Raw genomic sequence first — 23,704 nt, forward strand, 5'->3', positions numbered from 1 at the left:
AGCTCCAGCCGGGTGGTCGGTCAGGAGATTGGCCCCAGGAGGGCTTCCAGGAAGGGAGGGGACGAGGGGTCAGGAGACATGGTCCTTGCCTGGCTGTCCACCCTTGGGAAGGTCGCCAGCCTTCTGAGAGGACGGCCCCTCGGAGGCCCCATGGCTCGGCCGGGTCCTGCCTGCGTTCCCAGGCCCTGGGTCATGGCTGGGCCGCCCTGCTGCCCTGGGAGCCGGCCCGGACTGAACTCGGCGCTCAGCCAAGCCATGTTTCTGCATTTAGCACTGGAATTGAGTCGTATAAAGTGGAGGGGGCACCTCCTTCTCCTCTGCTTGCAGTGATGGAGGGGCCGAGGGTACGCCTCTTCAGCTATGGGTCACCTCAGGCAGCTGGGCACCAGCCCCTGCTCTGGCCAAGAGCCTTCCAGCTGTGACAGGCTCTGGTCAGGAATCTCGGGGCTGGCGCCAGCTTGGGGTAAAAAAATAACCATCAGGGGTCACTGTGCCTGGGGGCAGCAACGGCCTGGACTGGGTACTCACTCCCTGTGCCTCAGTTTCCCATCCCCTTCCCCTCACCACTGAGCCCACCTGGGCCCCAGCACCATGCCAAGCCCTGGCCTTGGCCCTGTCTAAGTTGCCCCCTCTGGTCCAGCTGATTCCAGGACAGGCCAGTCCCTGCCGGGGAGGAGGGGGGTGGAGTGTCATGGTGCTGGGGGCACGAGGAGAAGAGGAGGGAACCATATATGTGGTCTGGGGCCAGGGAACCCAAATGACTTCCCAGGGGAGGGGGCACTTGGGGCTTGTCCCCATTTGCTGGGGCATCGCTGCTGTCTTGAGCCCCAGCATCGCTCTGGGCCGTGTGACTAGTCACTACAGCTGAGGCCCAGAGAGGGTGGGCAACTTGCCTGAGGACACACAGCCTGGCTGGGGTGGGCCCTTGACCTCACAGCCTCGGGGGAGGGTCATTCGAGGTGAGGGGGCAGGTGGAACGGTCTGGTGGTCCCAGCACAGCGGGAAGCTCTTGGGGGTGAACAGTGAACAGGACAGGAAGATGCAGCGTCAGCACCTCTTGTGTCCTGTGGCTCCAGCCTGGGCCAAGGCATCCTGCACGCTCCAGTCACTCCCTGTCAGGCCTCCCCGTGTGCACATGGTGGGTGGGGCCTGGCCAGGAGCCCCTGTCTCTCCCTGACCCTTGAGATGGAAGGGCAGCTCCCACCCACCCTGGTGCTGCGGCCAGGGAAACCGTAGGGGGCTGGGAGGCAAGCTGCCCTCGGCTCACAGCCTTCCAGGCCCGTGGTCAGGGGGGCAGGGATGTCACAGGCGGCCACGGTGGCCGTAGGTGGGCCTCCTGCAGCTTGGGGTGCCAGCCTCCCGACACCTGTTTTGGGCCTGACCCAGGCCTGCTCTCAGGGAGCTGCCCAGAAACGGTGGTGCCGCAGATCTTAGTGCCCGGGAGGTCGCACAGCACAGGGGCTGCCTGCCCAGCCTTGGGCACCGGTGGAAGAAGCCCCCAGAGGAGCTTGGGCTCCCATCCAGGGGGAAACAGCAGGAGGCGCAGCAAGAGGTGAGGTGGCTGGTGAAACAGGCAGGGGCCCTGTCATAGGGGAGCAGTGACCGGGCTTGGTGGCACTGAGGTGTCGAAGTTGAAGTTGAGGGTGAGGGATCCACAGGGCGGGGCGGGGGCATGTTCTGCGCCGGGCTCTGGGCACCCCATGACCTTTCTCTCTGAACCTGTGAGACATGGGCTTCCTCTTGTCCGCGGGGCTGGGTGAGGGTCCCACATTTGACTCGGGTCCCTGCTAGGTGCGGGCTCAGAGCAGAGAGTGTGGGCGACGTCACAGCCTGAGCGTGCCCGCAGGGAGTGTGGCCCCATAGGAGGAGGGAGGCCGGGGCAGCAGTGGGCGCCTCGGTGGTGAGGTGCCCGGGCCTGGTTTGAGCATCAAGGTTGAATTCTGTTGCCCGCCCAAGCCCCCCTCCCCACACAGCACACTCAACCATGCTGCCCCTGGGTCCCTGGGGTGGGCACTGGGGAAGGTGCCCATCTGCAGTGAACGGCTCACCCCGTCCCGGAGGGGGCTAGGTCAGTGGGGTCGGGTTAGGAATGAGAGCAGGGCCAGGGCCCAGGTCATACAGGGTAGCTCAAGTTGTGGGCAGGACAGGCCTCCAGGGCCCTTTGGGCCACAGAACTCGGCTCCTGGCCTGAAGAATGGAACATATGCGAGCAAAGCCTGCCTTCCTGGTGGCTGCCAGAGACGTTGCTGGAGGTCCCACGGAGCCCCAGGTGGCTGGAGTGAAGCAGGACAGCCAGCGCCCATGCCCTCTCGCTGCCCTCCCAGAGGTCGCTGCCAGTGCCACACTGGCCTGGCCTCCAAGGACGCTGCTCGCTGGCCCCTGGTCGCTGTGCAGAGCTGAGGGCTCAGACAGGCTCAGGGGGACAGATGGGAAGTTCCAGCTGACTCAGCCCTGGGGGCCGCCTCCATCCTCCGCAGGTCAAGGTCACTGCAAGAGCCCACATGAAGCCCATTTCTACTTGGCACTGATCTCCACGGAGCAGCAGCTGGCCCCGCCCACCAAGAATCCACTGCATCTTCCATCCCCGCCCCACCTTGGGGCTGGCTCCACCCCGGGCACCACCTGGCCGGGAGCACACAGCCAGTGGCTCAGGACTGAGCATTCGTGACTCACTGCTGGAGAGGCGAGAGAGCTTTCCATGGTGGGGGGTCGGGGGAGGCAGGTGTGAGGAAGGGGATCAAGGCCTGGCCTTCTCTACCTTACCAGGGGGAGCCTGCTGGGGCTGGGAAACATGGAAAAGCAGTCGGCAGAAGTGGAGCGGGGGCAGAGTCCTGAGTACGCCCTTTGAACCAGCCATGCCTGACGCTGGTCCAATTCCTGGATTTTTTCTTACATAAGGCAATAAGTCCCCTCTGGGCCTAAGCTAGTTTGGCTTGGGTTTCTGTTACCTGCAACTAAAGCTTCCTGATTAATTCTGGAACTGACTCTAGAAATGACCTACCCTTTTGGGCATGTGGGTCCCCGGCTCCCACAGAGTCCTTGGCTCTCCCACCCCATCAGTATACCGTGTGACACAACTCGCACAGGACTCAACAACACACACATACAGTCAGAGTGTGAATGTGGGGGCTTCTCATTCCTTTTCGTATTCTGTAGCTGGCAAACTCCTATTCATGCTACAAGACCCAACTCAGGACTTACCTGTCCCAGGAAGCTCTCCGTGAACTCTCGCACACACCACCTCTGCTGTGCGGTCCTCCCTCTTGGGCTGTGCCTCCAAGGCCTTGGGCATCATTCACCTAATCCTCCCATTCCCAGTCTGTCTCCCAGCTGGAATGTATTGAACGAAGGATCGTTTTGAGGGCTGCACCACCAAGTGGATCCCTCAAGGTGACGAGCATTCCATTCTGGCCGGTCTGCAGTTGAAGCTGCCCTGGACCCTGAACCACTCCCTCTCCACTGCCAGCTAGCCACCAGCGCCCGAGGTGCCAGTACTTGGGGATGCCTGGGTACAAGTGTGGAAGCGGAGAGGAAAGACAGCTGTGAGGAAGGTTCCCCAGAGGTGAGAGAGGCTGCACTCCTGCCTCCAGAGAGGGCTGGTGGAGGCAAGGCTCGGCGTGCTGGGGTTTGTGCAAGTCTGCCTGGGGCCCGGGGCGCTCCTGAATGGGCGCCTCCCAGGCTCTGGGGGCTTGGGTAGTTTCTCATCGTTGAGATGGAGGGGAAAAAAATAACACCCTCAGGATGATCAGATGACAAAACAGTGCCAGGCACATAGTTGGCGGTTAACAGAAGCTGGGGTGGTGGCCGTAATGGAAGGCCCAGTAGAGGTGACTGGGATGAAGGGACAGCAGGAAGGGCGTCCCAGGCAGAGGCCTAGGGTGAGGAGAGGCTGGGTGCCATGTGCTCCAGGTGGCAGTGGCCTCCGGTGGCCGGAAGGAAGCTGGTGGGAGAGGGTTGCTGCTGCTGGGAGTGAGCCCCCCAGAGCAGGGGGAGATCAAGTCAAGACTGTGACCCAGGTGGTGGAGGCTCACGGGGGGCCAGGACTGGGGGATGTCTGGCCCCAGGAGTTTGCTCTCTCTGGGCGGCAGGCCCTGTCTAGGGCCCAGCCCTGTGCCAGGTGGGACAGCGGCCCAGGCTTGGCCTGCTCGGGACCACCTCGCTCAGCCCCAGCAAGGCTGCATGGCCCACGGCCTCCCAGACAAGCCTGCCTAGCTGCCCACTGCCCTGGCCACCAACCCGGGCCCGGCCCGGCTCCCGCCAGGCTCCCCTGAAGCCAGGCCAGCAGCCGTCCCCACCCTCTACCAACGGGGCAATCTCACCTGCTGGGCCGCCTGCCCCCTCACTGGGTCATGGGTCAGCCAAGCTAAAGAGCCCGTGCTCCGTGCGCCCGGCTCCCATCAGCTGCCAGGGACGGCGCCTGCTCGGCTGCCCAGGGGTAGTACCTGCCCACTTGTCCGTGCCCTTCCTGTGCTCCCTGCCTACCCAGCCACTAGTCTGTCCTTGTGAGCCCAGAGCCTTGGGGGGCCTCCTTACGGTTGAGTGATACCCCCAGGACTCCCTTCGGGGTGGGGCTCCCTGAGGGTCTAGGCCCTGACTGCCCAGGGCCACTCAGCAGTGACCGTGCTAGTAACACCAGTCAGTGTTTACTGCCCACTACTCCCGTGGCTGGGCTCACATGACACAGAGGTGAGTGAGGGAGGCCCCTGTCCCCGGCGGACACCACTGTGTGACCCTGGACATGGTGCTGGCCTCTTTTGGTCCAGGGCTCAGGGATGGGAAATCGGACTCAGCTCCTGTGTGGGATCGGATGAAACCACCGCTCCCCACGCCTGCCCCCGGGCCTCCTGCCGCCCGGCAAGTGGTGGACATCTGGGGCTTTCATCCTGGGCCTTCTCCTGCAGTCCAGCCCCTGCGGGGCGTGGCCTTGACCACACAGCTTTCTGCAGCCTGGGACAGGCGGCACCCTCCACTTCACAGGGCGGCCCTGCTGGGGATACCCCCATCTGCAGGGGCTGGCACATGGGATGGGGGGGAGGGCGAGAGGTGGTTCTTCTCTGTTTTACAGATGGGGAAACTGAGGCTCAGAGAGGAAGAAGTATGTGGTCCAGTGCCACAGCGGGGGGTGAGTGCAGACAGACGTGGGGTCGGACCCCAGCCCAGTAATCGGACCCCTGTCCAGTGCCTGGACGGGGCAAGGGGCAGCAGTCCTCCTGGTGGCCGAAAGGCGGGGACTGTCCTCCACTCCCCCATAGCCACTAGAGGGCCGTATCCGCCCGGGGGAAGTTGCGAGGGGAGAAGAGGCCGGGCCTCCTGCCGTGTTGGCCGACTGATGCGGAGCCCATCCGCCGCCCGCCCCCCTTGTTCTTGGCCTCACAGGCTACTGGGCCTCGGGACTGCGGGGCCCCATCCAGGCCTCATGGACTCCCGCCGCTGGTGACAGCGAGCTGGGTGATGGAGGGGTCTGGGGTTCCACAGGCCGCCCTTCTCCAGCCACAGCTGCGCTTTCCGTCGGGGGCAGGGCGCCACCTGGTGGTCACCCCGGGCCTCACCTCAGAGGCTGGACCAGAGCCGACCCATCCTGAGCACACAGCTGAAAGCGGTCCGGACCTTCGAGTTCAGGCCCATGGGGAAACTGAGGCTCACGGGGGGCCAGGAGATCTGTGGGCCCCTCGGGGAGGCAGGGCTCCTGACACCGGTCCAGTGCCCAATTTCTCTCTGGTTGTGCTGAGGGCCCCTGGCAGGGTGGCCAGGCTTAAGTGGCTTAGGGCACATGGGGACCCAGGCCCAGCCCGCAGGGACTCAAGTCACAGCTGGGCTTTGCAGCCCCTGCCAGTGGGTCCGGTCTGTCTGCCCCGGCCAAGCCAAGACCCCACCCTGCTGTCCCCAGCACCCATCTCAGAGCCCACTGTTGGCTGAGATGGAGGGGGAAACACCCCTTAGCTTGTGACCACAGGTGAATGGGACTGGTATTGCCCAGTCCTGAGGCCCAGCTGGCTTGGCCACCTGCCTGCCTTGCCCTCCCTGAGAACAGAAGCACCAGGGGCATCTGTTCCTGTCCTGCCTCGGGGCTTCTCAGAACATCGCGGCTCACTGCCCAGCTCTAAACCCTGTCCTGGGGCCCAGTGGGCCTGGGTTCCTGGGCGCTCCCCGCCCCCGCACCTCTCAGGGCTCTCTCCCCTCATGGCAGCCAGAGGGACCTCTGGCAAATGCAGAGCTGCCAGGCTATGTCCTGTTCTGTGGGACGGCCACTGGTGTGACTTGACCAGCTGGGATGCTGTAGTCAGGCCTGTCTGGGAAAGTGTGAGTTAAACCAAATCCAAGAGGTCTGTCTCCTGTCTGCAGGCCTTGTCAGAGCCTTTAATGGGCTCACCACAGTGTGACTCCAAAAGAGGACACTGTGGGCAGCAGCTCTGGACATATTCATCCAGAGTCCAAGAGCATCTTGAGACCTTTTCAGGGGACAGCCAGTCCCCTCCTCAGCCTGAGTCCTTAGGGTGCCCAGGTACTACCTCTCCTGCCAGTTTCCCTCGTGGCGCTGGCTCCACCCCACCAGACTGTGTTCACTCTAATTCATTTGTTATTTCAGTGGGCATTTATTAAACACCCGCTGCACCAGGCACTGGGCTAGGTGCTGGGGAAACTGCAGGAACAAGATACGCAGGTCCCTGGAGCTCAGAGCCTCCTGGGGCGGGGGATGGACCACGCCTGGATAGATAAGGAACATGGGAGTGGGGGTGGGTAGAGCTTAGAAGGAAAGGGGCCCTGGTATCTGGTAGCAGCCTGGAACATCAGCTGGGCCTGGCCGTCTTCCTGTGGACATGAACAGCTTCCCAAATCACCAACACCCTCCCCCCAACCCCCCCCCCCCCCCCCCCCCCCCGGGAATCAGCGAACACAGACGGCAGTGTGGATCTCTTCCAGGCCACAAAAATGTTCAGACCTCCCCCTTCCCGGCTGCAGGAGTGACCACTTCTTCCCTGGTGAATCACAGCCCCCGCCAGCTCCAGGCTCCCCTCTGCCCGCAAAGTTTATTACGATGCCCCTTTCTGAGAGCATCCGATCTGGAGCAAGGTGGCCTCAGGCCCGCCCAGCGCCCGGCGCACCTATGGTTGAGACACCCCCTGGCTCTCCCTGGTTGCAAAGACCAGTGGCTGGAGGGTTATGACAGCTCAGTGGAGAAAAGCAAAGTGGGTTGGAGGAGAGAGAACAGAGAGACACAGGGAACAAGTGTGGGCACTGTTGGCCTGAGGGTTTGGGGAGCCCCTCGGACGTCTGGGGGAGGCCAGGCGTGGGGGGTTCCGTCCCATCGAGCATCTCCTCGTCCCACGGAACCTGCCTGCTCTGCCCGCCTTGCCGGGGCCCAGCAGTTCCTGCCAGGGCCAGTCCTCTAGTTCTCAGCCTGGGTGAGGAGACGGGCTCAGAGAGGGCCAGGGCTCCCTGCTCACACAGCTGGGGAGTGGCTGAGATGGGACCCTTCTGCCGGGTGGTCTCCTGATCCTGTGTTCCTTCTGCCACACCCTGGGCCCCCTCCATGGTGGCAGGGGCCTCCCCAGTGCCACCCTCAGCTTCCCCCCTGGGGGGTGCCTCCATCTGGGGGTGACCACAGACCACCTGCAGGGTACCTCCCCCCATCCCCAGCCCCACGGGGGCCCCTGCTGGCTGCACCCCCTCTGCGCGGTGGGCCATCTGGCTGGGTCCTCGGGTGCTGGGGTCCCTGGAGACCCCAGCAGACAGGGGCTTCCTCGCTCCTGGAACTGTCACGCCCCCCTTGCCCTGCCCCCGCCCTCTCTGAGCACATCCCAGCCACTGAGAAGGGGGGATCTGCTCGCTCCTACCCAGTCCCCCTTCTGCTGTGCTGCTGGGCACCCTCCTGTGGGCACTTCCTCCTCCCGCGAGGGCCCCTGCCTGCCCAGGCTGGCCCCAGGGCCCTTCCTCCCCCGTGCCTTCCCCCCAGGTGGTTCCTGCCCTCCCTCCTCAGCCTGGCCATCAGGGGCTGCCAGGACACCCCCCACCCTGCCCCCAAAACCCTCCCTGCCGAGGTACCTGTCCTCTCTCCCCCTTTCCTCCCCCCTCCAGGCCTTCACCTCCTTTCCACCAGCTGCCGCCTGGACCATGATGCCCTCAGAGCACAGGCCACCTGCTTGGGCCTCCCCGCCGCACGTGCGGGGATAGAACACCCACGCGGAGCCACAGGGACCTCTCGGCTGACCCGGGAGAGATGTAGAGGAGGGGGCCTCATTATGTGGAGGGTGTGACGAGGGGAGGAGGGGAAGGAGGGTGGGGCAGGGAGGGGCTGAGGGCTTCTTCAGGACAGGCTGCCCTTTCCTGTTGCATCCCTGGAGAGCACGGCGGGAAGCACGCGTTGCTCACCAAGCTGGGCTGCGCTGCCCGCCTGGGGCTTGGCCAGAGGCAGGACCAGACACCCAGGATTTGGGAAGGAGGTGGAGGGTTGGGGTCCAGGCCTGCCAGGAACTGGCCCCACCATCTTCGAGTCCAGGTCACGTGGGCAGGGACAGAGAGTCGCTTCCTTCTGAGGGACCAGGTGTCTGGTGCACAGGCAGCCACTTTGCTCTTGTTAGGGTGGACTCTCACATGCGAGGCCAGCTGCCGAGACACCTGGGAGAGCCCTGGGCCTGGCCTGCTTCCTTGGCTACAGGGAAGGGATTCCAGAACTCGGCTCTTCTCTGCACCTCCATTCCCCTCCCCCACCACAGGGAGGAAGACACCATGGGGGTGGCAGGACAGCTATAGACCCTGGAGTAGACAAACTGGTCGCCATTCCAGCTCTGCTCTGGCCTGCTCTGTGGCCTTGGGAGAGTCACTGTGTCTCTCCAAGCCTCAATGTCCACCTTTATGAAATGGGCTCAGGACAGCAGCCCCTCCCTGAGGACCAGAGACATCGCCCTGGCACATGGCGCCCCAGCGGGGGCTGACTCAAGATTATTTACACCAATGGCTAGAGCCCTCTGCTCCCCTCCCTGCAAAAGTCACCCCTTCCACAGAGTCCTGGTCGCCATGTAGACACACAGCAGCTGGGGCCATCTCGGCAACAGGCAGCCCAGGAGGCTACGGGAACCTTGGGGTCAGGGGCACTTTCTGTCAGTGTGGACGGTGAAGTTGGGCCCCCAAGCAGGAAGCCTGAAGGAAGGAGACAGCCTCAGACTCTGGAACAGCTGGGGCTATGGTGGGATTGGAGCCCCTTGAGCAGGCCAGGCCTGAAGGCCCTCCCCTCCTGGCCCATCTCAGTCCTCCAGCTGTCCAGGTCTGACACGTGTAACCTGGTGCCGCCCCCTCCCCTTCTAGAGAGAAACAGGCTGAGTTCGGCACCTCTGCCCTGCTGACGCGGGGACGCACCCGGGTCCCCAGGCCCCCAGCCCACCCTGGCCCCTCAGGCCCTGCCTGATCCAGGAGGGACAGTATCAGGGAGATCCATCTCTGTGAAATGACGCTGATGGGCGTGAAGTCTGCCAGGCAGCCACGGGCCGCAACAAGAGCAAGACCCGGCCTTCTTCGCCTGGTGTCTGAGGCCTTCACTGCGGCCCCAGCTTCCCCTTCGGGCTCCTCTGCCTGGGCCACCCCCATCTCGGGGTTCCCAGACCCCCCAGTGCCCCATCCTCCCAGCTTGGGGACCATCTCCCTTCCTGCAGAAAGCCTGGCCTCGGGCCAGTGGGCGATACCTGGAGAGACAGATGTGGGTCTGAACCCCTGGCAGGGGGCCCTGGTCCTCATAGGTTTGCTGTGGGTGCGGCCACGAGGAGGGGGCGCTGATGGGGGGCAGAGATGCTGACAGCGAGCAGGAGGTTGCCTGCTGTGCCACCTGGGGCCATGGCAGGGGTACACCCGGAGCGTGGAGGAGCCGGCAGGGGGTGCGGGGTAAGTGCCGCTCGGTTATTAGTCTGCAGTTCAGTCCCCGCACACCAGAGGAGCAGGGAGCGCTCCTGGGGCCCTCTCCCCTGGGCTGACCTTGAACCCGAGGCTTCCGGCCCGGGCGGGGTCATCCCCTTCCACCGCCCTGGCTGCCGGCAGGGGTGGCGGCTCCGAGCTCACGGCCGCCTCTTCCCGCTGCCGCCACACGGTGTCGCTGTCGGAAAACGCAGAGTCCGATGGCAGGGGCCGCCCAGCTGGCCGTGGCCCAGGCCTCCCGCTGGCTGGCCAGGAAAGGGGGGACTAAGGGGGATGAGAGCAGGGCTGGGCCCAGGGCCAGTGAGGCTCCCAGGACGCGGAACTGAAGGAGGCGCTCAGCCTCTCAGGGCGGCAGGACAGTGGCCACGTTCGTAGGCGGGGCCCAGGCCGACTCGTGGGGTGGGAGTTGGGGGCACTCTGCCTTCCTGGGTGCTTCTTCCATAAAAGAGATTACAAAGCACGTTTTATGACCCGGTGGTGCAAAAACGAATATAATCCAAGCTAGTTTCATTATTATGGATGCTATATAGGACAAATTATTATATACATTCGCTACATATGTTGTATATTACATATAATATACAGTCAGTATTGTTGCTTTCATTTTGCCTTCAGACTTTGAAAGGAACTGGAGCGAAACTGCTTCATGGGCCCCTAATCGTATGTGGGTCTTGGCTCTGTGCCCACCGTGCTGATGGGCAGGCTGTGGATGCTGTCCCACCCTGAGACTGAGGGCCCCTGAGATGCTGGGCCTTGGCAACCTCACCCTAGTCCTGGCCCTGGGCGGCGGCCTGCTCACTCCGTGCCCACGAGGCCAGGCGGGCCCTGGCTCAGCCCCGGTCTGTAGGGTCTAGATGCTGGAGTGGCTCTGCCATCCCTCCCCAGGGGTCCAAGATCAGAGGTGGCCCTTGTGGACCTTAAGGGCCCACGGCCTATCAAAGGCCCTGCCTTGGACGCCCCAGAAGTCCCTCGAGTCACCTCCCAGGAGGAGCAGGGACACGCAGACCTCTCTCCTGCAGAACACCCGCGGCACCTCGGTGGCCCGTCTCAGCTGGGAGGGGGCCGAGGGGGCCCGGCTTCTGCAGGCTTGGGGACAGGGACCACCTCCAGGGTCTTGGTCCCTCGCTCGCCCCATGGCCTTGAGCTGAGCTGCTCTCAAGTTGACTCATCCACATCTCTGACCATGGTCCTGGCCTGCCTGGGGAGCACACAGTGTGGGGGTGCCGAGCCCTCAGGGCCCCCCAGCCTGCTCTCCACCCTGCTCGCCTGCTGACCAGACCCAGGGCCCAAGCCGGGCCAGCAGCTACTCCCTGGCTAGGCAGCAGGTGTCACCAGGCGCCCAGCCTCGGGCCAGGGCTCCCCTGCCGTTCTCGCCTTCCCTCTCAGTGCCTCCCACACACCCCTCCGCCCCCTAACTGAGTTCTCTCAACCGCTATCTCCTGACATCCAACAGCCCCCTACGATGTAGGATGGGGAAATAGAGGCTTGGTGAGTAGAGCAACTGCCCCAGGCCGCTGCCCCCAAAGCTGGGCCTTTTCTGCCGCCTCGCAGGGCCCCGCAAACGAATTAGCTGCTTTGACCATACTGACTTCATCCAGTTTGTTCTGGGATGAAACTGCTTCCGCACGTCACTGGTGACCAGATGATGGGTAGCACCCTGCCCCCATGACCCTCGGGCCCACATCTGGGGTCCTGTTGGTCTCTAGGGTCGGCCAGTTGGTGGCAGAGGAGAGGCTGGAAGTTGGTTGGCTGGAAGGTGGAGAGGGTCACAGGGTGAACCAGGTGTCACCTCCTCCAGGAAGCCACTCCCTGACTGCAGAGCTGGGTCCAGGACTCCTCGGGGCTCTTCTAGACCCTGGGTGGCCCCCATCATGGCACTGACCATGGCAGTGGCTGCTGTGTGTCCGGACTGCTCCCCACCGGGACACGAGCCCTGATTACAGGACCGAGCACTGTTGGAGTGCCAGAGGAAAGACTGAACTCGGGGTATAAACGGTCACGGTCAGCTCAGATAGACATGGGCTACCGTGGCCCAAGGCAGTGCTGAGCTGTGGGCATTCAGAGGAGAGGAGCTGTGCATGCAGAGCCATGATCAGCAGGAGGGGCACGGAGGGGTCCAGGTGAGGGTGTACACAGGTGTGAGGGCAGGTCCGCTCACAAGGGGGCCCAGTGCCCCCTTGTGCCCAGAAAAATGGCAGAGGGGCTGCTCCAAGAGGCTCTGAGGTCTGGCAGTGAGAGTGGGGATGGAGAGACCTGAGGCACAGAAATGATGTCCAGGGGACACAAGTGGCCAGATTCTGCCGCTGACTGACCACAGGGTGAAGAAGAGGAGGTAGACAGTGCCCGAGTTTGTCACCTGCCTTGGTCCCAGAGGATGATGGGGGAGGAGAAAATGGGGCACTCCACTGTGAAGGCCTCTTCTTTACGACTTACACAGCCAGCAAACTGCAAGCTGCAAACTTCTACACAGCCATCAAGACCCAGCTCAGATGGCCCCTGCTCTAGAAAGCTCTCTCTGCCCCTTGGGACCCCTGCTCTGGGTTCCCGTGGCCCCTGACCCATAGTGCAGCAGCAGCTCCTCAAGGCCAGGTGGGCCATGGATGGGTGTCGGGTTGGGGAGGGGGTGCTGGAGCTGGACTGCACAGGCGTGGCCATGCCGGGCTGGGTGGGCCAGACAGGAGGCTTGGGATGGGTGGGGGCTTGGGCAGAGATAGTGGCTTGGGGACAGTCATCCTGGTGGGAGGGTAGGACGGTCCCTCCAAAGCTTCAGGCTGCTGCACTCAGGGCTGAGAGGGTGCCCAGCTCAGCCCACCTCTCCTCCCTCCGGGACCCTGGCTGGATCAGGAGCCTCCTCTGGCCTCTGTCACAGGTCCCCGTCCCAGACCACTGCCTGGGACCTGGACCTGTCCGAGCCCTGTCTGTCCCCTCAGGCGCTGGGCACTTGGAGGCTGCAGTGGTGTCCCGTTCTGTGTACCCCGGGTCGTTGGCAAGAGCCAGCCTGGAGTTCTCTTCTGCAGGGGCTTGTGGGGTGACGGGGGGCTGCTCCAGCTGGGGCAGATGGCACCTCATTGCGCTCTGTGGGCACAGGGACGGGGATCGGACGCAGCCGTGGGAGCACCTCCCCCGGAGGGTGCTCTGGGCGCTGGGTCAGACACGGACGGGTCTCCTCTGACACCCAGGCTGTGACTGTGGGGACAGGCTTCAGCAGCTACCAGCACGAGAGCCTAAGACCCCCGACAGAAACGTGACTGAACACTTGGGATGGCAGTCAGCCCAGAATGGACACCCGAAATAAGGGCTACCCCGGACACTGGCCTAAGGGGGCTGGGCGTGGCAGATGGGAACTTCCGGGCCCCAGTCAAGCACTGGGTCTGGGGTGGCCTCGGGGACCGGGCCCTGGACTGTGTTCTGAGCTGCTGACTGGGGTCCGCGCCACCTGCAAGGGGGCCTGTGCGGGCCGAGTGACGCCTCTGGGGCCTGGGTCCCACAGCTGTGCTAAAGCGGGTGTGAGTGGGGTGCAGGCTGCGCAGGGGTCCGGGGTCCAGGACTGAATCCATCAGGAAGACCCGAAGGCTGTGGGGGCGGCAGACTAGGGTCCGGTGACCCCCAGTGGCCCAGAGGCAGCTCCCCCATCAGGCCACGCCCACACCGCCCACGGCAGCCGGCAGACGCCCCGCCCCTGGGCTCCCAGAACAAACAGGGGCAGACTCCAGATTCCCACGACAGCAACTTTTATTGAGATCTGAGTGTGCACAGGGCGGCCTCCCACCCGCCTGGCCTGGGCTCAGGCCCCCAAGTCATCTGCCGAGTCCCTGCAGAGCGCGGGGGCGGCCCTCCCGGGGGAAGACGCTGGGCCCCTCGGGGAAGGCAGTAGGTTGTATAGTTATCTTCCGAGGGGGTAACATCACTGCCCTGAAACCACACAACCTACTACCTCACCCCGCCGGTGCCCGGGTTTGGGAGGGTCCGCCGTCCTGCCGCTGCCCCCGGCCCAGCCCCGGCCCCTCCTGGTGGTCTGCAGCCACCAGAGCCGAGCTGGAGGGCTGGGCAGGCGCAGGGGAGGAGGGACGTGCAGACGGCGCCTTGGTCCCCACGCTGGCCAGTCCACCTGCGCTTGCTGGGGGTGGAACGGGCCCGTGCCCACGAGGGCTGCCGTGGGCTCGAGGACATTCCTCTCACTCCCTGCCTGGGAGAGGGGAGCCCTGGCCTCTGTCCCTCCGCTGACCAGAGGCCTGACACTGAGCTGGGCAGGCTGTGGACTCGGGGGACGTGCTGATCGAGGCCGACCCCGTGGACTGCCCCGGGGTGCTGCACTGCAACGCCAGCCAAGCCTCAGCTGGCCTGGTCCTCCTCGGGCCCAAGGCTACTCCTGCCGGTGCCCAGTGCCGGCCACAGGGATGCGTCTGAGGGCAAAGTCCAGGCTGGGGGCCGCCCAAGAGCCTGATGTGGGGCACGGGGATGTGGACGGGGGAGGGGTGGGCTGCCCCAACTGCTCGTCGGGTCCATCAGCTCTCAGCGCAGCGTGGGGAGAGGGAAAGGTCGACTCTGAGCCCTGCCCTCCTTGGACACTTCACACGGTACTGCGCTCAACCCTCATCTGCCCCCTTTCACAGATAAGGAAACTGAAGCCCAGAGAGGTCAAGGGACCCGCCCCAGGTCACACAGCAAGTGGAACCTAGGCCTGTCAGACTTACCACCCGGCAGCCACTGCGCCCACCCTGCTGAGGCTGCGTCCCCAACCCCCACCCTGCCCACCGCACCCCCCTCCAGCAGCCAAGGTCCTGGATGCTGTCCACTGTCGATATTACAGCCACTTCAGGAAAGACAGTAGATTGTATAGTTATCCCATAGCAGGGCAGAGCCCCAAACTATACAACCTACTACCTCACCCCAAAGGGCCGTCAGTCTCGGCGCCTGGAGGGACATCGTGGCTCCCAGAGGCATCTCCTGGAGGGGGAAGGAGGAGAGCATAAGGAGGATGGGGGTCAGGGTTGTGCTGGGGCGCTGAGGGCACGGGGACTGGCAGGCGGGTCAACAGAGGGCCCGCATACCCTGGGAGCAGCCCCACAGGAGACAACCACCAACCAGGGAGGGAGAAGGAAAGAGGGAAGAGAGGGAGGGAGGGAAACGTGCGATGTGGCTTTTGGAAAAGCACTACAGGTGATGGGATCACTCCCATCTGGGTAGAAGTGGATAGGAGTGACCATGGTGTCCCCAAGGGACTTCTCCTGCACTGGTGACACTGGGAGGAAGGCTGTCATCTGTTAGAGGCCAACCCACCTGGCCCCCACCTCTGATGGCACTGCCCACCCCTGGCTCCCTGCTGCCCCAGGACACACCTCCACCCACTGGACAGGTGTGGACTCCCTCCCCGTGGGCTCTGGTTGGTCTGGTCCCACCATCCAGGGTGACCTGGGCTTTGCCCATCTCAGGAGAGGCTATAGAATATTCTTACTTTCCAAAAGGGAACCTGGCTCCCAGGAAAGGCTGGTCTGTGCCATTTGGTCTTCACAGGCCTGGTGAAGCTAGGATCACTGATGCCATTTCGTAGCGAGGAAGCTGAGGCTCGGATGGGTCGCAGGCAGGGGGCAGGGCTTGCCCTCGGGCTCTCCCCGGCGTGGCCTCGCCCACTACTGCAGAGGGGACCTCGTGCCCAGTCCCAATAAACAGGGCAGCTGCTGCTCCCCGAACCCTGAGGGGCACGAAATGGTCCCAGAACCCTCTGCTAGTGAAGAGGACACCAGGGCCCACACCTAGCGCGGGACACTGAGGTGCAGTCACCTGGGAGTTGGGCCAGCAACACCCCAACGCAGCCTGCCCCCCAAGACCTGGCTGGCCTGTGCTCACTGGCAACCCTGTCTTTCCTTGGGGCCCCAGAAGGAAATCTTCATGAGAGGGCCTCGAGGTCCCGTCTCCCAGCCTCCACTTGGACTCCTTGGCTGGTGGACAGGACCAGGGTGTCCCTAAGGACTCTCCAGGCAGAGCCAGCCAGCCTCTAGGACGGGGGACGAGGAGAGGGTGACCAAGGGCCTTCCTTAGACGCACCCCCATCCTGGCAACGATGTGTGGTCCAGGCAGGCAGCTTCTGGCTGTGTTTGTGGACGGGCAGCCTGGTGCAGCCGCCCCGTGGGGTGAGCGGCTGCCATGAGCCTCATTGCTGGGGAGGCCGGGGACACGGTGCCCAGCCCAGGGTGCTGCCGAATGTCTCGGAGTGACCCTGAGGAGGCCCCTGAGCGTGGGCTCTGGCTCCCAACTTAGCCCCCGAGACCCCCAACGGCCTCAGGCTGCAGGGGCCACCTGGCTCCGACCGCTGGCCCTAGCAGGCTGAGGGCGGCACGGGGCAGGACAGCCCAGCAAGTGGAGCTGGCTGCGAAGCCTGGCCGGCCTCCCCGCCGTGCTTCTCCGACGCCTCTTCTGCCCTTGTGGGCCTGGACCTCCTCACTGAGAGGCGGGGCCCCTGCAGCAGCTGCTCCCAGGGGATCCGAGTGGCTGCCAGGCCGCCCGTAGTTAACACTGGGCTGGAACCCACGCGTGTGCCACTACTCAGACCCGCCTGCCCTCCCCCGGGCCGGGGCTTCAGCTCGAGCCCGCGGTGCTGACTCCACGAGGGACCCAGCCCAGCCCCGGGCTGGGCTCCACGGGGTAGGGAGAGGCAGGGAAAGAGAGGGGGGAGACTGACTGACACACACACACACACACACACACACACACACACACACACACACACCCGGTCCTCCCTGGCTGTCAACACAAGCACCCCGACCCCCAGCCCAGCCTGGGAGAAGCAGATATGACTGGTTCCCCTCATTCAGCCTTTCTGTTCCAGGCCAGACTCACCCGTGTGCGTCTCAGGTCGATATCAGCGGCCTGTGTATTAGGATCACAGCGGAGGGCTGGAGAAAAGGGGGCGACGGGCCCTCGCAGTGCACGGGGAGGCGGGGTCCGCGTTCCTCTTCCACGCAGACACCCTGCGGCAGACCACGGCTCCTTCAGCCTGAGGTCACAAGTGCATCGTGGGACACAGCTCTGACCACATCCCTCCCCACTACAAACTCCCCCATGACTCCCTACTTCCCAGAGAAAGGATGGTGGGAAGGGCGTGCAGCGCAGATGTCACCTGTGCTGTCCTGTGTCCTGTGACAGTCCTCTGGGCGTTCAGCAGGAGTGGCCGTGCACCCACACCGAGGCCAGGGGTGGGCCCGTCTCCTGCACGAGGGCCCAGGGCGAGGCCTCCTGTGGGCTCTGGCTGGGCTGGGAAGAGTGGGACAGCCGTGAGGTGCCCCCGCGAGCGGGGATGGCCCCGCCCTAACGCTCGGCTCACCATTGAGTAAGGCTGGCCTCGGATAGAAGCTCCCATCTCAGTGCCACTTCTTGACCTGTTTGGGGTTTAGAAGAAAGTCACAGGCGTCAGGTTTGGAAGAGCCGCAGCTATGCCCCTCCAGCGGCCGCTCCGTGCCTCCTTCCTGGACTCGCCTGGCCGCCTGCTTCAGGTCCTGCATTTCAGGCCCCAGCCTGTCTCACCACGGCCTCTCGCCTGGGGACACACCCTGTGCAGAGGCCCGGAGAGAACGGCCTCTGTGGCTGCCTGTGCTGGACGATGCTGGGTCAGAGGTGAACAAGACCCAGGCCTCGTCCTTGCACGGCCAGGGCCGCCGGCGTTCCCGTGCTGGGTGGCCGGCGCCCCAGCAGGCTCACACCGACGCTCTGGGGCCTGGAGGGTGGGGCGCCCAGGGGAGAAGGGACGTGTGCCCACCTCCTGTGCACCTGGCACTTAGAGGGACCCGGGAGGAGGAGCCAGACCCCCCACTTCACAGCGGAGGCCCCCGACAGGCTGTCGCTCCTGCCCCGGGGCGAGGCCTGGGACAGTCCCAAGAGCAGACGCCCCGGGGAAGGGGCACCCAGGACCCAGTCTCTGAGGCCTCAGCGAGGCCTGGGACAGTCCCAAGAGCAGACGCCCCGGGGAAGGGGCGCCCAGGACCCAGTCTCTGAGGCCTCAGCCAGGGCTCACTCAGTGAATTGCAACCCCACCTGGCTCCGGCCCATTCCGGCCAGGTGCCCTCCCGGGACCAGCACAAGGGAAGGGACACAGGTGTAACACGAGCACACAGCCGGCCTGCTGGCCAGCTGCAGAGCCTCTGAGGCTGAGCCCGAGACGCTGGACTTGGAGCCAGACCTACTTGGGTCTGTCCATCCCTGCCACGGGCCAACCACTGAGTCTCAGTGTTCCCAGCCACTAACAGGCACGGGAAGATTAGCCCATCTGGCTGCGGTGGTCCTGTCCTGGCCCCTCTCCCTCAGCGCTCCAGAGGCCAGACTGTCCATCACCAGGGCTCACGTCTCTGTGCTGCCGTGCCTCTGTGCCCCGCCCAGCCTGGCTCCCCTCACGTCCCCCTCCAGCCTCCCAGAGCAGGAAAATGCCCTGGGCAGCCCTCCCCCACCCTCCCCACCCGTCTGCCAGCCCCCTGCTCCCCGCACCTCTCGGCCCTTGCCCTGGCCTGTCCTGTGCCAGGAGGGACCGTCCCATTGTTCCTCTCCTTGCCATGAAGACCCTGTGCTCCCCACACACGTGCCTGTCTCTTACTGCCCATCGGGAGGGCAGTGGTGCCCAGACGAATCCTAGCTCTGCCCTGGTTCTGGGACTGGGCCTTGCGCTCCTAGGCTCCAGGCCTCACGCCTGGACACCCAGACCCACGGCAGCCATGTAGCTGACGTGAGCGGTGCCCGTGAAGGTGCCCACGGACGGTGGGGACTTTCTCCCTCTATGAGGGCCAGGCGGGCTGCTACACATTCACAGCCTATCCAGGTGACCAGGCGGCAGATACCGTACCCCCGGCAGGGTCCCCTGAACTCTGGCTTTATCCACCAAGGCACAGCTCCCACACAAGCTGGCTCTTCCTTTAGCCAGCAACCCAGGTTTGGGGGGACGAAGGAGCCCTGACATTTCTGGGTCTGTGACCTGATCGTGGAGACATTTCTGAGCTGGGAAGTGGCCCCAATCTCACGTGCCAGGGGATGTGATTTGCTGGCCCTCCTGCCCCACGGTCCTAGAAGCGACCACGGGTCTCGGCCCAGGGAGGGACGGCAGAGACCTCCCTTCTTCCGGCGGGATGGCAGGGGTCTGAGAGCTCCAAAGGGACCCTTCCCAGTCAGCCTGGACGGGGCGGTGGCAGGAGCAGGCAATGCGGCGTGAAGAGGCTCCCTGAGCAGGGCTGCGGGGAGCGGGCAGTCGGCAGCCGCCCTGCCATCTGCCACCGCCGGCTCAGCCCCAGTCCCCAGTGTCTGCCTGTGGGCAGGGCGCCGGGCAGGCCCGGGCTGGGAGGAGCCAGGCCAGCCGGGGACAGGTGTGTGGGAGGCCTCAGTGGGCAGGTGGCCTTTTCAGGGCCAGGCGGATGTCTGGAGCGAGCGAGGCAGACAGACGGTGTCACCCTGCAGTCACCTCGGGCTTGGCTTGGGGCCACCGGGAGCCGGGACCCCCCCCATGGCCGCCCCCCCACTGCTGCCCCGATTAGGTTTCTCCCCATAAAGCGGCCAGTGTGTCTGCTCGGCAAGCCGTGCCAACAATGGAGTCTGGGAAAAAAGGCACGGGGGTGGCATCCGGGGGCCGGGTCTCCGTGCGAACACGGCCCATAAAGTTAACGAGACGTGCGCACCGGGCAGAGGCCAGCTCGGGCCAGGCAGGGCCGGGCACACACTGAATGGGGCACCAAAACTCAGGAATCAAGACAAGTGTTCCAATACAAAATTCTTTTAAAATGCAAAAAGGCCCATGATGTAAGAATATCAAACTTAAATAAGGGCACAACGGATGGTTACTAACTCCTCCTTTTACCTCAGGTTCCAACAGCTCAGCTGAGCACGGGGCCCAGTGGCTTCATTGCCCCCAAGAGCACCCCTCAGGGACAGAGGGGCAAAACTAGAACTCGAAGCCGGATTTCTGACCCCAGGCTCTTCCCGTGGCCCTGCACACCTCTAGGCGGCGCAGGCCACGCAGGTGGGGAAGTGGTGCCTCCAGACAGGAACCCCTGCGCCAGCCCCCTGGGGTCCACCCCAGGCCTGCCTTCCTTCCCAGGGGCCCAAGGTGCTCTCTTGTTGGTTCCCTTCCTGCCCAGCCCCCCCGAGACAGACGCCTGTGTGCTCTGGGTCGGGGTCTCCCATCCCGGGAGTCTGTGCCCCGCCCCTGGCTCCCTGCTCTCCTGTCCCCAGAGAGCTCCAAGCTCATAGGTGGAAGGTGGCCAGGCATGGGAAATGTCCACTCCCCAGGGAAGGGGCCAGACACGTACCGGGGGCCAAGTGTCACTGCCCACAGATGTGTGAGTCTGAAAGCCCACAGGAGTCCTAGCATCTAGGAAGCTGGGGGCCTGGGGCTGGCCGGGGAGGCCCGGATGACCCAGGCAACGGGATCCAGCCCTGCTCTACAGACATACCTGCACCCATGGGGGCCATGGGCATGGGGTGGGGGTGGGGATAGATGGTTCTGGGGGCTGCCAGGCCATAGTTCTGACCCCTGCTTTGGCCCCAGCCAGCGATGGGCCTCGGGCAAAGTTAATCAGCACCTCTGGCCTCCGCCGCTTCCTCTGTAAAGTAGGGCAAGGATGCCAGGGCTGTCGGGAGGAAGGTCCAGGTGCCTCTGCGCCAGGTGGGGGGAGGGGGGATCACCAGGGGAAGCTGCTCTTCACCGCGGCAGGGTTTGCTCAGAGTCCAGAGGGAAGAGCCAGCAGGCAGAGCCCTTTCTGAGCCTGTGGGTGTCTCCATCTGGTGCTTAACCATTAGGCAACAGTTTTAACCTCAAAGGCAGTGTATTCATCTGAAAGTACCCTCAGTTCAAGCCGCATTCTGGGTCACAAGGCGAGGAGAGGGAGGGAGACAAGGGGAACCAAATGCAACCACGTCATTAAAAACGCCTGGTGTGAAACCGTGTTCTGGGGCAGCCCCACCTAGCAGCAGCCCCTCAGGAGGGCCCTTCTGCTGCGGGGCTCCCGGGCCCCCCGGGGGGCTCTGGGCCTGGCCTGGCATGTGGACCCGTGGCTCTGGTCTGGGCATTACACCATCCCGTCCTTGGCTGGGTTTCCCCGGGCCGGGACGGGGGAGCTGAGCAAATCCCACTTCATGGTGACGGAATGTTCTCTCCGGGAACTGCAAGAGGCGAGGCTGTCCGGGAAAAACCTGGGCCTCGTCCCATGACTGTCCCAGCCTGGAAGGCTTGGCTGGGCCATAGGTGTCTGGGGAAGCCGCCCCGCCGCTCCTGAGGCCCTACTGTGCGCTCTTCTACACGTGTGCTGTCCAGCGAGGACCTGACCTTGGTCACCCAGAGAACACAGGGCAGAACTTGCCCTCAGTCCACCTGTCACGCCCCATACTGCCAGAGAAACCGGCACAGTCCCTGTGAAACCACGCGCTTTCCTCAAAACCCGATTCTTTACGCGGACGTTTCCGTGAACCTCCTCCAGAGAGCACACGGGCGGCCCTCGGAGGACCTTGTCGCGGGGCCCTGCCGGCGAGCGCTGGCGCCGGCGGCTCCCCGTCCACCTGCCACGGCCGCCGGGGCCCTGCCCTGGGCTGGCTCCTGGGGCAGTGGCGTCTCCTCTCGACCGCCCTCCAGGCCCTGCAGCCAGGACTCCTTGGACGCCCCGGGGCTGCTCCGCACGCCGCTTCCCCTGTGATCGCCGGGAGCTGTCGGGCGCGGCAGGAGGCAGAGGGCTCCGCGCTGACGGAGGCGCCGGTGCTCCCGGCCTGGCCAGCGCTCTGGGGGCCTGAGGTCGCAGGGTCTGGCCTGCGAGGGCGTTGAGGCTCATCCCGCTCTGCGTCCCAGGCCCCAGGGGAAGCGCAGCTGCAGAGCACCGCCGCCTCGCCTCGCTCCGCAGGGAGCTCGCCTCCCCCAGGCAGCCCCCGCTCCTGCTTCCTAAAGACAGGGGGCACTGGAAGCCCGACTGAACACCGGGAGCCCCGGAGCCCGGCCCGGAGCCCCGAGGCCCTCAGGCAGGAAAGGGGGTGAGAAGGCCGGCAGAGGCCCGGGGCTGCCTCCGTGCGCGGCGTGTCCGGGGGTCCACTCCCCCCGCCCCGTCATTTCTAGAACTGTCCACGCTGGCTGCCAGGGACTCCCTCCGGGGGTGCAGCTTTCACAACGGCTCTCCTGGGGGTGGTCTGCAGCGGGGAGGTCTGGGGCGGCAGGGTCGGGGCTCCCAGACGCCTCACCGAGACGTCGGTGGGTGCCAAGCCCGGGGTGGCCACGGCCAAAGCCGCGCGGGGCCAGAGGGCAGCGGTCCCCTCCCTGCGCCGGGCCTCAGCCTTGCACACAAGAGGGCGGACGGCGCCGGGAAGACAAAGGCGGCGAGGCGGGCAGGGCGGCCTGGCAGGATGAGGAAGTCCACCTGGGAAGCAGCCCTGTCTGGAGGGCCGGGCCAGGGAGAGGCGCAGGGAGCACCCTCTTCAGAACCGTCCTCGCGCCCGAGGTGACAATCACCCCGCTGCCAGAAGCCCTGTCAGCCCTTCGGGGGGCTCTGGGCGGTCCCTGGGAAGGCTTATGTCCGAGACACCGGCCCTGATGCCCTCCTGACTGACAGGGTATGTGTCCTCACTGGCCTGAGGGCGGGGCAGCCTCGACCAGGTGGCCCGAGGCGCCGTCCTGTGTTCTGGGGCCGTCCCAGCACAGCCCACCCCATGGTCCAGGCCGGCACCTCCTTCCTGTCCAGTGCAGGGGGCACAGGGGCGGCTGCCGAGGGACACGGGGAAGACCCACCCCAGGGATGCAGGGCCAGGGCCCTCCCGACCCCCTGCAGCACCGGCCACTTCCCAAGCCTCAAGACTCCTGTCCTGCTTGCACGCCTCACACCCCCTCTAGGGAGCCCCCTCCGCACGGCCCCAGCAGACAGCATCTCACTCAGAACCCCAGATGTAAGGCGGAGACCAGAGGCAACGCTCTGGGTCCGGCCACGGCCATCCCTCCCGGCCTGTGCAGGGCGAAAACCCAGGATCGAGACCAATCCCACTTGAAAGACGGGTAGACAGGCCCAGGGGGTCGCCGTGCACTGACCCAGGCTGCGGGCAGCAGTGGGGCCCTCGAAAAGCAACTGTCAGCGGAGATGCTACTCACGCAACGGGGGGCACAGCCGGGCCTTGCGCTCTGACGGAGACGGGCAGGTCAGGAGCCGGTGCGGGGCTTGGGTCAAGGAACAAGACAGTGGAACTGGGGGGAGCCAGTGCCTTTTCTAAAGGGTGGGGGAGCCTTGGTGACTCAGCATGGCACGGAGCGCTGGAGCCACTGTCCCCCTCGCTTGTGTGACCACAGCTGTACTGACAACTCCCCAGGCATGAACCAAACAACCGTCCTCACCGAAGACCTCTCCCAGGAGTGGCTGCTCCTTGCGGGCTGCCCCACGGGGGTGGGGAGCTCAGTGGGGAAAAGCGAGCATCCCAGCCACAGGGCTCGGGGTTGGAATCCCTGTTGGCCTGATACTGCTGCAAATACACATAGTAGCACTTCCTGGGGCACACACTCCCCGTCGGAAACTGGGGAAGGGCAAACACCCTGTCCCCCGGAACGCTCCACGCACTGACCCAAGCCCGTCGCACTGGGTAGCTCCGTCAGTCCTCGTTACAACCTGATCTGGGGGTGAGGGAATGAACACAGAGAGGCTAAGTTATTTCCCCACAGTCACACCGCCAGCACAGCCATCGTCGGCCTCCCTGGCGTTACAGGAATGAGGGAACGAAGACCCAGAGACGTCTCCATCTACCTGCCTGAGGTCACGCAGCTACCAGGAGAGAGCAGAGCCCCCTGTCCTGGGTAACCCCAGGGAGCCCC

The 23,704-nt window shown here is 64.6% G+C and overlaps 1 protein-coding gene across 11 annotated transcripts in view; it reads right to left on the reverse strand.

Moving 5' to 3' along the window:
• Positions 1 to 14,668: 14,668 nt before the first annotated feature.
• The window catches only part of LOC116760741, a 39,434-nt gene continuing 30,398 nt past the window's right edge, over positions 14,669 to 23,704 (reverse strand). For 4 of the 11 annotated variants that reach the window (XM_032646064.1, XM_032646071.1, XM_032646072.1 and 1 more), the window contains 2 exons: positions 17,021 to 17,279; positions 15,185 to 16,871 (listed from right to left, as the gene is read on the reverse strand). In XM_032646064.1, coding sequence (XP_032501955.1) covers positions 16,752 to 16,871; positions 17,021 to 17,279 — 379 coding nt within the window. In that variant the 3' untranslated portion in view covers positions 15,185 to 16,751. Of the gene's footprint in view, positions 14,851 to 15,184; positions 16,898 to 17,020; positions 17,280 to 23,704 lie in introns of those variants that run through there. The other 7 variants (XR_004351831.1, XM_032646066.1, XM_032646069.1 and 4 more) reach the window with 7 other exon arrangements.

The sequence above is a fragment of the Phocoena sinus genome, chromosome 10 (genome assembly GCF_008692025.1).
Source record: "Phocoena sinus isolate mPhoSin1 chromosome 10, mPhoSin1.pri, whole genome shotgun sequence".
NCBI classification, from domain to species: domain Eukaryota; kingdom Metazoa; phylum Chordata; class Mammalia; order Artiodactyla; family Phocoenidae; genus Phocoena; species Phocoena sinus.